Source organism: Larimichthys crocea, chromosome VII, assembly GCF_000972845.2.
Source record: "Larimichthys crocea isolate SSNF chromosome VII, L_crocea_2.0, whole genome shotgun sequence".
Classification (NCBI taxonomy): domain Eukaryota; kingdom Metazoa; phylum Chordata; class Actinopteri; family Sciaenidae; genus Larimichthys; species Larimichthys crocea.
Window position 1 is genome coordinate 16,065,534 of NC_040017.1, and position 12,295 is coordinate 16,077,828.

The 12,295-nt window shown below is 40.9% G+C and overlaps 1 protein-coding gene across 1 annotated transcript; it reads right to left on the reverse strand.

The window, feature by feature from the left end:
* Positions 1 to 1,453: 1,453 nt before the first annotated feature.
* On the reverse strand, positions 1,454 to 11,860 carry LOC109138110 (uncharacterized). Its single transcript, XM_027280082.1, has 5 exons — positions 6,818 to 11,860; positions 5,192 to 5,425; positions 3,913 to 4,069; positions 2,464 to 2,593; positions 1,454 to 2,019 (listed from the first exon to the last, which is right to left on the reverse strand). The coding sequence occupies exons 1-5, from the start codon at positions 11,776 to 11,778 to the stop codon at positions 1,832 to 1,834; spliced, it is 5,670 nt and encodes a 1,889-aa protein (XP_027135883.1). The 5' UTR covers positions 11,779 to 11,860; the 3' UTR covers positions 1,454 to 1,831.
* Positions 11,861 to 12,295: the final 435 nt, after the last annotated feature.

Sequence of the window (12,295 nt, forward strand, 5' to 3'; positions counted from 1 at the left end):
ACGCTGTGTGTTGCAGACTTGAACATTAATTGGTTCCTGTGTATCTCTCAAGAGGATTGCCCATTTTTAATCAAATCCCTATCTTATGCACGCATCTTATTCATTCCCTCAGAATTATAAACATGCAAGGTACGTGAGAAAGAGCTGTAACATGGGGGATTGTGTTATAGTCACTGGAGGATGTTTGGGATTTACTTGAGGAATAAATTGTAATATGATAACATTTTCCTGTTTGAATTATTGTGCTGGTCAGAATATGCGCACCATCTAATTTAGAAACCTTTGAAATGTAATCTTAACTTATAATGCAGAAGTATCTGTTTGGGTCTCTCTGGATATAAATTTTTCGAGGTGGATAAACTTTGCCTGCTGTGTGACTATGTTTATGATGTAAAGAAGATTCATTCATTTCTATGGTGATGAGGTAAAACATCTCTGAATCACAGGTGGATAGTTTCAGTTTCTACTAGTAACAACCTTTAGTAACTTGGTGCTATCACCTAAAGTACCTATGTGCTGGATTTAGACATCCAGTGGATTTAATCCTCCTCACCTTAGCGTCTCTTTCCTATCAGCTACAGTGTCAATGAAACCTACATGGCAGTAGTCTCCTAAATCAAACCAAACTGGACCTTTAAGCCAACATTGGGGCTTTTGTCAAATGATTTTTTTATTTTATTATCTGTAGTTTTCTGTGAAAGGTGTACTGTAAAAAAAAAAAAAACAGTTCTCAAGGGCAGGGTGTGAGCCATTTTCAGATCCTTGTAAGGCATTCATAGTGTTGTACTAAGATGTACAGTTGTTGTACTACTAGAGTGACAAAAAAACAATATACAGCTCCACACACCTGCCAATCACTCTGTGAAGTGGGTGTGAATGTTATATTGTTAGTTTCAGAAACACAAACAAATTGTCAGAAGAAACCGGCCAACTTCTGACCTCTGAAAGTCCATGGAGCGGGTTTCCAAAACCATTCAACAATCTGACAAGCAGTCCTGATGAAAAACTGATGCCTTTGGTCTATGTGTTTGTGTTTGAACATTGACGGCCAACTGCTGCTTTCAGACTTTATTGGAAGTTTTTTTTTTTTTTTAGCTCTCTGCAAAGCTGTGCAACCTACATACATAGTAAGGGAAGAAGAACCTCATTGTTAATGTTCTTTCAATGATAACTCAAAAATCAATAAAGGTACATGATGTGACAAACAATGCTAGAATGAGACAGCTTTACATTTCATTGTAATAATTAAAGATTCTAGTCAGAGATTCAGAGCATGAATTAAAGACAATAATTATTGTCGATACAAGTCATTTCGATTGGACATTAAAAAACACAATCAACATTGCAGAGGGTTCCTCATGTTTTCTTGTAATCATAGATTTGCTTAAAATTTCCTAAAGCAATGACACATTTCCCCTAAAGAGTACATAAGCCACAAATACATTATTATGCATTTTATTAAACCAGTATATTAATGATCTGCCAATCTCAAAGTGGGATACAAAGAGTATTGATTTGTTGCCACTGAGGGAACATAAAGGGATCAGAGCAGCTTTTCTATTTGGGGGTGGTGTTTATTTTCAGTGAATGATAATAGACTGCTCATGGTTAAGTGTGAAATTCGACTGCAACAGCTGTGCCACCTATGAGAGGAGGTGTGAATTGGATTGCTCCTCATCGTCTAGTCTGGCCTATACTGGCTGATACGACTGGCCGCTTCTGCTCTACGGTTAATATGATTGACTGCTCCACTGTCTGTTGACTAATGTAATTGTCGGCAGCTATTTTGGTGAGGACGTGATCAGTGTAATTGGCAGTGGTTCCTCCTTGGTCACGGTAGGATCAAGTCATCTCCTGGCCGCAGACAGCCACAGCAGGCTCGTGGTGGAGCTGCAGAGTGGAGCAGCCAGATTGCCCGGCGACGGTAGGCCAGCCACACCAGCAGAAGCGTCACTGTGACAAGAGAGGAGCCAACCGCCAGGCTGACGATGACCAGAACCAGGTCCAGCTCTGCTGGGTCTGAAAATCAAACAGAGAAATAATCAGACACATGGCTACAGTCATGATTTGTTTTCCATCCACTGTCACTCTGCATTCACTGAACTACAAATGTCTTTGAGCTGCCTTTGAGGTTCTTTTTGTTTCACAAGGACTTGGAACACTGTAGAATTGTTTTAAATGTCTTTATTACATTTAGACAGAGTACAACAAGAGCCCAAAGAGTCAAACGTGTTTTGCACAGTGAGTATTGAGCAGCTTTCCATCTCCTTTTCCATGGTAAACTCATGTAGACCTATATATACTGTATGTGCACACAGAGCCACTTAACAATATGGCTCCTCTCAACACATACTATAGATAAATGGCATGGTCATCTCTCATTTCCTGTCCTGCAGCATGGCCTGTATGCATTCTGTTATCGCAGATTGATCGCTTTTGTTTTAAGGCACAGCTAATAATTACCCGTCTCCTCCGGGAAGGTAGAATTCTTCACTTCTTTCAGCATGGGACCAAAGGATATGCGATTCCTGAGATTGGTGACAACAGCCTCTGGGCCCTCTAAGGAAAATGCACTCCTCTGCTGAAGGCATTGCTATTAACAGACAAGGGAAATATATAGCATGTCAATGAGATAAATAAGAGATGTAATTACATTTTTGGAAGAAGGATAGTGTTCCTGTTTATCATCAGAAATAGCAGGATTAATGCACTGAATTAGTAATTGAATAATAATGCAGGTGCACTTCTCTGATAAATATGTCTTAGAGCTGTTTTCCATTGTGATATTCTTTGTTTGGATAAAAGGACAGGAGCAGAAACATCTATTTCAAAGAGAGTTCTGGAAATAGGGTTTTAGCTTGAAAGCAACCCTCCTTCTTTTAATCTAAGCAGCCCACTCTGAGTTTGAGAAGTTTAAACAAGATAGTTGAGATATAATGTATAGCTTCTATGTAAATGAAATGTTTCTAGGAAAGATGTAGCCTGACATCAAGTGCCAAGTGGGAAACACCATTTCCATTTCAAGGAAACAATGAAAAAAATAGAACACACAAGAAAAAAGTTGCAGATTATGGGTGAAAGTTACACATATTCTAAAGATGACTGATGATAAGTATTTGAAACATGAGTTAAACAGTGCAAGCACATCATTAATTTAAACTGGCCATTACCCACAGCCTAAAAAGAACAAATCGTGGTCTCGGAGACCTTTGCTGTGCTTGAAAACACGTTCAAACACTAGAAACATCAACAGAGAGCTGGCTGTAGAAGTGCATTACAAAGGCAGACATCAGAATGAGTCTCTGGAGTTTATCCTCTGTTTCACCTCTGCCCTGTAATGTGTACTTGTCAGATGAATCAGTTTTTCCCATTAAATCAGGGGCCTCATTCCCACAACAGCAGGAGACAGCAGTTGGTATCAGCGTCCTTTGCTTCTCTGCAAGTGTTATTCTGAAACTTTGTGAAGACCTTACCCGACCTTCAGAGCACATGACATGACAGATGCTTTAGGGTGTGAGTTTGGCTGTCAGCCTACGTCACAACATCTAACTCTCTTCACATTTAGAATCCGGTTCCTATACCTGTGGCCTCCTAATACACCCTCCATTTTTCACTTTTAATACAGGAAGATTATTTATAGTCTTGCTTGCAAATAACCCTTCATCTCCTAGTTTCTCTACCACATTCAGCCATATATTCATTTACCTCTTCTCACCTCCACTCCAGTTTCTCACTCACCTTGGTCTCCCTTCTCGCTCATCTACCGAGCCCATTTACATCAGCCTTTTGGCTCCTCATCTGTCTCCCTGTTTTCACAGTGTCACACCCGTGTCACTAAATTTAAATCACTCTCAAATGCTCATTCTCTCATCCCCTCGCATTCATTACACTGTGAACCCAGTGCAGTCTTACCCTTTCACAGTCAGAGCGGTTCCTCAGGCAGACACTGAGATCACAGTGTAGGTACACTACTGAGTAATTAATCATTTGAAAGAGACTGATGGTGAAGCTGGCACTGGTTGACAGGGCAGTGGGCAGCAACGTGATCCCCGCTGGCTCTGCTGCTAACCTGAGGCACCAACACAAACACACAGTATAACCTTAGCTGAGTCATTTTCAAAAGAAATTGTGGCATGTATAAGCAAAAATGGTTAAATTGAGAATTTCCTGGAAGTAAAGTGTCCATATAGATGTCAAAAGCCATTAAAGCTGCACTGATCAATAAACATGAGGGCAGAAAAAGGCACCGACCAGCTAGCTATCAATAATTTATATTGAATTGGGTTGAAAGCTTAAGAGAAAAGAAACCATGTTAGGTAAAGGTCACCCTTTATTTCTGTTGCTGTCAGATTAATATCATTACTCATGGTGCATAATAATAACGTAAATATATGTATTTAAATCCTGCATTATCATCTAGAATTTATTTACCAGTATTCTGATGGCTGGCTAGTTTGCTCAGCATCTAAGGAGAGATTTGTTAGGTTTTCAGTCTGGAGTTGAATATTTTACCTTTTTTTTTCTTCATTTCCTCCTAGGAGAGATACATATTAAAGAGATTTGTCTCAGGTGTAGACAATTTTTTTTTTTTTTTACAAGTGTTCTGTTCAGATGCACAGTAAAAGTCAACAGCCAGCCTATTGACATTTTGACATATTTTAGAGGTTGTGCATTTATACGGCTGCCTCTCTAAGTGTGCAGAAGTAGACTGAATTTCCATCTATCTGAGTGATGCTGGCTCGGAGAGATAACACCATCAACCTACAGCAGTCCACAGAGCAGAAAATTTCAGCTCTTAAAAACTGACCTGCAACTCCCTGGATTGATATGCGTTATAGTACCACTGTTTCTCTAGTAAACACATTTGTAAGGCTGGCCAGGTTAGAAAAAAAAAATCTTCAATGAAAGACTGAGGGCTTGTTTTTTTTTTTTTTTTTCATGAAATGCAGTCCAGATGGCTGCACATAGATCAGTAAATGTACTGTGAATTTCCAACTGTGTAACAGCAGTATTTGCTGACTCTGCTTATCTATATTTAGTTTTAATACTACAGGAAAACAGACTTTCCGAGCTACATGTCTTCATATTATTATTTTAGCTTAAAATGATTACACAGCAAACCCTATACCCCTCTTAACATAAAATAACAAAATCTCTTCCCAGTCACCTTATTTCAGCCTTTCCTGTGTACCTGGAGAAAAGGCAGCAGGTGGAGTTGGCAACTTCAGGCTGGATGGTCGGGGACAGGCAACAGGAGGTGACCTCAAGGTTTATTCGACTGTTGTTTGTCTTCAGGTTGATGACAACCCTGAGGTTTCCCATGGCAGGCACAGCGTCACCTGGCTCTACACCTCTCCCCAGGTTCAGGCTCATCTCCGCTGTGTAGTTTCCACTGCCACACAGGTCATCTGAAACTTCTGTCACACTGGCAATAGATTAATATTATTGCAATTTACAAAAGGAAATAATGGCAGGAATCCATCCACCATTTAATAAAGATCTTAACTAAAGATTGTACCAGTAATTAGCATGATTTAGACCATGAATAACACATTATACTACTGCTGACCACGGCTTAAAGAATATATTTCGCTGTTTTTAAACTTCTCAAATTGATTTCTTACCTTTGAGGCAGTAATTTGTTTCCATCCACTTTGCTAAAGTATGAAAATCAACTTGAGTGAGCTGAAACTTTCTTGAGAGATGTAATCCATCATAGTGAACGATTTCACTGCTTCTATATTTTGTCAAAGTTGAGCAGGCTCTATTTTAAAAGTGCCCCTGCAAGTGCATTTAAGGATGATCTGACACCTGGTGATTCAGAAGAGCTGCCAAACAGCATCGTATTAAATTTAAACCAGAAGCTGTCACATATGCAGTCGTGCTAAATGCTAAAGTCAGCATGCTGAAATAAATGTTGGCAGGTATGATATATGTAAGACGTTTGCCATCTTTGTTTAGCATGTTAAGATTTGCTAATTATACACAAAGTACACCTGAGTTTTTCATGTATGTGGTTATAAACTAAAGTTTTGCATAGATAAGATGGATTTAACTGATGAACGATGGTGCTTAAAGGATCAATGTGGCATCTAGTCAGTTTCAATATGAGGACCTGCTACCTATAAAAAGCTAATTCTAAGGTAACAAAACATCATTCTTGGGGCAGTTGGTAGCATAGTGGGTTAAGCGGCTGCCCCATGTGTAGAGGCTGCAGTCCTCGCCGCAGCCGGCCCGGTTCGAATCCCGCATCGGACGGCCATTTACTGGGTGTCATCCCCCCTCTCTATCCCCCCTGCTTCCTGTCTATCTTCAGCTGTACTATCATAAACGGCCAAAAAGATAATATTAAAAAAAAAACATAATTCTTATAAAAATCATAGTTTATTTTAATATATAATATATTTTTAAAAAAAATCATTTAAATAGTGTAATAAAGCTCCCTAAATGTTACACACTGGACCTTTAAGTTAAGGGAATGCTGAGGCCACATTCATGTTTGATTATTGTTTGTCTTCTAGGGTTGATCTTCCAACACCATAGCTCACGACTTCAATGCTATTAAGCAGCAGACTCACAAATATTGGATTCAGGAGTGGCCTAAATGGATCACCAGGAAACCTTTTTAGAACTGTAGCTGCTCATAACTACATTACCATTTGACAATATTAATTTAGGGGAAAAAATAAAGCTGTTCACTGTGATGGATCGTCTACTTCATTGCATAAATCATACACAATCACCAGTATGGTTCTTTAATTTGTTAAAGCATGATAAATAGATAATGATTGAATAATATAATACACAATAAGATTACCCAGAGAGATACAGATGAGGTGAGGTCCTTCTGCTGTGATTCAGCCTTGGCAGCTCTGATTCAGACTCCAGCAGTAACAGCCTGCGCCCAGACTCCACTTTAGACACAACACGTGTTGACCTGGTGGCATTTTGTGCCTCAAATATCTCAGCTTTGGCTGCTCCTCTATTTAATTGTGTTTTTGTCTTTTTTCCAGTGAGCAGAGTCCGCTCAGAAGTCTTTACAATGGTCTGCACAGTAGTTGCTTCAGGTTCATATAAAGTGACCTCTGCTGCAATAGCCTCCTGAGCTTCAGAAGCCTCTCTGTAAAAATGTCTTTGTGTTGTTTTCTCTACAAACTGACTCTTTGTCTCACGCCCCTCTAAGTGATCACTTTCAACAAGGACTCTCCATGTTTTTGTTGAACTTTCATAGGTCACACTCGTGGTATTTTTCATTGCAGTCTCATTTGCAGTGGCATGCCGATGATCAGATTTACTAGTGTCTGGTGGAAGCACTGTATAGTCGAGGTTGGTCACCTGTGGTGTTGCCTTTCCAGGTGCGGGGCAGTTAGTGCTACAGTTGCCATCTTCTTGTTTTGTGTCGTGTGCTCCGTTAAAATATTCTTTCCTGGTGTTTCCAGCCTTTGTTTCATACATTTCCTCTGGAGCGATATGATCCATCTCAAGTGCTCCAATTGTTGTTTCACTTGTCTCGGCTGACTTAGCACAGCCTATTGTCCTACAGCTGGTTTTATTAATAATCTGTATGGGCGAGATCCCCGTAGGTGGTACAGAATCAGTCACAGCTCCAAGTATCACTTGACTTATTGAGGTCTTTTCAGGTAATGCATGCTTATGTTGGTCTGCTCTGATTAATGTGTGCACTGTAGGAGGCCTCTCGTGTGGAGGACGTGTGGCTTCAAAAACACTCTTTGTTGTCAGAGTTGCTTTGATGTCTTTAAATGATGAATATTCCACTATTATGCTCTGTGTTGTGTCATGTGCCTCTCCATCTCTGTAGGCAGCATTTAACAAACCTGCCTGGACGACCTCTCCGGGGTCATTGATAGAAGGTGTTATTGCGATCATACCAGGTGGGGCCTGCTGGCTTTGTTCGATAGGCTGTATAGAAATTTCATGCTCAGGCGCACGTTGTGTTTCTGTCGTGGTCTTTTTTTTCACAGCAGGGGTCTGGAGTCTGCTCATAGTGGGAGTTGCGGGAGTGTCTCTCAGTGACAAAGGCTCAATATGACTATCAGTATGTACTATACGTTCAGCATGTGTAACCTGAGATGACTTTTCAATAACGGCTTGCACACTCTCGCTAGTGGTCAGCTCTGATTCATGAGCTTCTGTGGGCACAATAAGTCTTGCAGTGGGTGCCAGGGATACAAAATCATTGGTTTTAGTGGTGGTTATCTGAAAATCAGAAGAAACATTCATTATCTGCTCAGCAATCTGCTGTGTGGATATATTGGAGACCTTAAGGTGACTTCTGAAATTAATGTGTGTAACAGGGAGAGTGCTGTCACCCAGAGTGCCTCGTGGTGTGGAGGGATCATGCTGCTTTTCGGTTGTCTTTGCTGCATGACGCTTCATATCAGAAATAGCATTGTTAGTCACATCATTAGTCTGTATTTGGGGCGTTTGGGCCAGACTATATGATTCGACAAAGGCAGTAGTGCTAGTTCGATCATTTGTGTCAAGGACAGGTATGGCAAAATCACTTGTAACAGGCACAAAATCCTCATTTACTGCCTGCTCAATCGTTTGGGTGGTGTAAATTCCAAACATAATGGGCCTACCACTTGTGTCATTATCCGTGTAAATAAAGTTATCATTATAATCTTCTAACTGGGAGAGATGATTATTCTCGAGAGGACTTCTCACTGTGTTGATTGCATCGTCATCGTCTCCTACATTAAACAGGTCATTGCGGTTGTTCTCATTAGTGTTTTTTTCTGCTAGTTTCTCAGTCTGTATTATAGACAAAGAGTTGAATTCATCTGTGTTACTGGCGTGGTGTTTACTCTTGCCAATTGCTTGTGCTATTAAAGGGGAACTGTTCTCTTCATCTCTGTTTTCTGCCATTTCCTCAGTGACTGTATCTGAATGCTTTACTGCCAAGGTCACCGCCTTTTGCAGACTGGCATTCTCCTCAGTTTTATTTGTCTCATCAGCAGTCCCTAACAAGGACTCAGCACGGCCTCTTTCACTATTTGCATAATCAGCATCGGAGTTGGCCCTCAATATTTCTTTTTCTGAGACTGATTTTGTTACTCCTGTTAGACGATAGATGCCAGGTAAACTGTCACCTCCAAAAGGCATGAAATTTAGTAGTGGTGACATGCTGCTGAGAGGAAATTGATCGTTCTTTGCTTTAGGGCTCATTGATGCCATTAGGGTCTGTACAGATCTCTGCTCGTTATCATCAACAGGAGCATGCAAAGCATCTGAATGGGCTGTCTGCTCTGACAGTTTAAATGAGCATGGCTGGCCTGAAGTCATGTCAAAGGAGGAGGGGGGGGACTGACTTGTCTGAGGGGCAGATTGCCCTTGGTGAGGCTGCAACTGGTCTACGGAAACGTGGGCCTCAAATGACAAGGCTGCGGTTGTGGGTGGCCTGGTAGATGAGTCATTATGCATCTGCTGGGGCAGAACAGGAGTCACCGCAGTGGATATATTCACTTCTTCAATCATGCTAGAGGTTAAATGGTCCTTGACGCCGGATTCAAATATATGTGCAGGTATAGTGTTCTGCTCTTTCTGATTTGTAGGCTGTGATACTGGATTTGCCTTCGAAACTGAAGTACTGAATTTATGCCTGCGATCCGAGATGCTGTAAATAATTGATGCACTGTGAGTAGAACTGTTTATGGTAAAGTGGGACTGAGCTCGCAGGAACCCAGCTGTGATTGGCAATCGCGGGCTGGTGAGTGATAACACGTTACTGATACTGTTTAGTACATGATGGGCTGATTTAGTTGCAATGTGCGGGGAAATAGTTGGGTGGGATGCATCACTAAATTTTGAAGTGCCAACTCTGAATGTTTGAGATAGTTTTGGGATCGTTTTGGGTATGCCAGTCACAGAAAATGTGGCCTCAACAACTTTGTTCTCAGTTTTTTCTTTAGTAAGTGAAGATGTAGCTCCATGCTTTGCAAGCATAACCCTGTGGGTAGATGGATGAGGTTTAATCTGTGTGTACAGCTGTCTGGGAAAAGATGTCATTCGTGATAGTTTCAGGCTCTGAGATCTTACAGTTGAGTGTAGTGGTCTGTGATTGCTTGTCACTTCATAGGAAAATGGCTTATTTTTCATTTCCACAATTTGTGCGATATTTTCACCCAGATCAATGTCCCGGTACTCAGTGGCTCCCAACTGTTTATTTAAACTGTAGCAGCAAGACAGGTTTGTAACAGTGTGCCCTTTGCCTCTGTAAAGTTCTTCAGAATTAGTAGCTGGCCCAAGGGGAGCATTTGTTATGTCCTCTCTTCCAATTTTCTCGTTATGTTTAATGTCTTCCTCTCTTCCAGCCTCTGCTCCTTCCTTTATCAAAGACGCTTTTTCCCCCACTTCCCCTTGTGTTGGATCTTTATTTTGTCTCAGTGTTACATCCTCTGTTCTTATGTCCCCTTCACCTTCCTCTCCACTTGCCTTGGCCTCATGCTCTCCATCTCTTTTGGGATTTATCTCTACTCCACTAATTATTTTTTCTCGTTTTTCACTTTCTGTTTTATCTGATCTAAATAATTCTCCTCTTTTGTTCCCCAACTTTTCATCTTCCCCGCTCTCCTCTTTTTCCTGCAACTTTAGTATCTCTTTTGTTTCTTTAATTTCTTCACCCTCCTCGCCCTCCTTCTTGATAATCTTTTTGTCCTCATCTTCTGCAACTGCAGACAACACCTGCTCATTTTTATCACCTGGCTTCAGACTCTGTACTATGAGGGATTCTCTGTTTATATCCATGTTATGTTTTTCAAAAGACTGCTCTGTTGATGCCACATTTTTATCATTCCTAACATCAGGAACCCTTTCCTGAGTGATTTTTGATTTACTCCCTAAAAGTCTGCTCATTGTCAGACTCTCGGAGAATGACTTGCTTGATTGTGTTGTTAGACTTAGTGTGGATGTGTCATCATCAAAGTCCCGTCTTGATTCAGAAATAAACAACTTCGCAGGCGTAACAACATTTCTTGTTGTAGAGATCTGAGTTTTTGCTTCTTTCATAACCGGTTTATTCACTTGCGCAGAGGGATCAACAAAAGACTGTTTAACAATGCTCTTTACAGTGTTTAATGTGTGAGAAACTTGCGTATTGGTCAGGTATCCCTTTGTGGTTACAGAGGCAAACTTGATGGCAGAATCCTTTAGTAACAAAGTCAATAGTGGTTCTTTGGTCTGAGATGTTGGTTTAGATGGTGTTTGGCTCCTCAACACAGAGATCAAAGAATCAGCTCTTCCTGTCAGAGAGTGAGACTCAGGATGTTTGACTGGGATTGTCGGCCTGCTAAGGCTGAGGGATGTTATTGCACTATGAGCTTCAATCATCCTCATTCTTGCAGTTGAATGTGACGCAGTGCTGTGATTTCCATCTTCCAGAAGTACACTTTTCTGACTGCTGTGGGGAACTTCAGCGATGACAGGTGTGCTGCTCACTGACCCACTGCTGATGTCCGAAGGTTGGTTTTGGATAAATACATTCTTGAAGTTTGTTGAAAGACTGTGGGAAGCATTTTTGTTATTCTCACTGTGGTATATGAGTTCTGACTGTGGATCCCCGATGTTTACCTTTTCTCGAAACATCTCTTGTTCTTCAGTTTTCACCAGTTTCCTTACAGTATGAAGTGTCTTTGAAGCGTGATAAAGAGCTGTGGTTGTTGAAATTGGTCTCTCTGAGGCTGAAGTTTCACTAGGATGTCTTGCTTGTTTCTTGGTGTCTTTTTCTCTTTCTGATGACATCTTAGCAAGAGACAGCATGTCGAAAGCAACTTTTCCTGTATCTGAGAGAAAAGATTTGATTTGGGAATTATTCAAAATGCCTTGACTATGATTCACAATTTTATTGAGGGATAAGGAAGGAAACGTCACATTGTAAACCAGTTGTTCTCTCACACCAAAACTAGAATGCTTGGTAATGTTTTGGAGACTGATCTCGTTGTTTGGTTTTTCTTCTTGTTCTCCAGCTGACTGCTGTAAACTGGGTAAAGAGGTTGCAAATTGATTGAATTCTAAAGCAACCTTGTCTGTACTAAGAGAGTCTGAGGATCCATCAGGCGACAGTGTAGGCAGAGCCACAGTGGACACCGGTCTTCGATCTTTCGGGCACGTCAAACACATGTTTGTCACAGTATTTCCTCTCACTGAATCTTCTGCTGTATCACTTTGGAAGATGGATTGCATCGTACCGAACGGATACTCATTTCTTCCTAGGTTTGAAATCCCCTTTTCATCCTTGCCTTGAGATCGTTTGTCATCATTGTCATTACGCAGTGCA

Excerpts from the sequence above, each read along its gene's own strand:
- LOC109138110 (XM_027280082.1), bottom strand. The coding sequence starts at position 11,778 with ATGCTGTCTCTTGCTAAGATGTCATCAGAAAGAGAAAAAGACACCAAG. Across the intron at positions 4,070-5,191 it reads ACCTGCTGCCTTTTCTCCAG|GTTAGCAGCAGAGCCAGCGG; the intron begins GTACACAGGAAA and ends TTGGTGCCTCAG. Across the intron at positions 2,020-2,463 it reads TACCTTCCCGGAGGAGACGG|ACCCAGCAGAGCTGGACCTG; the intron begins GTAATTATTAGC and ends TTTGATTTTCAG.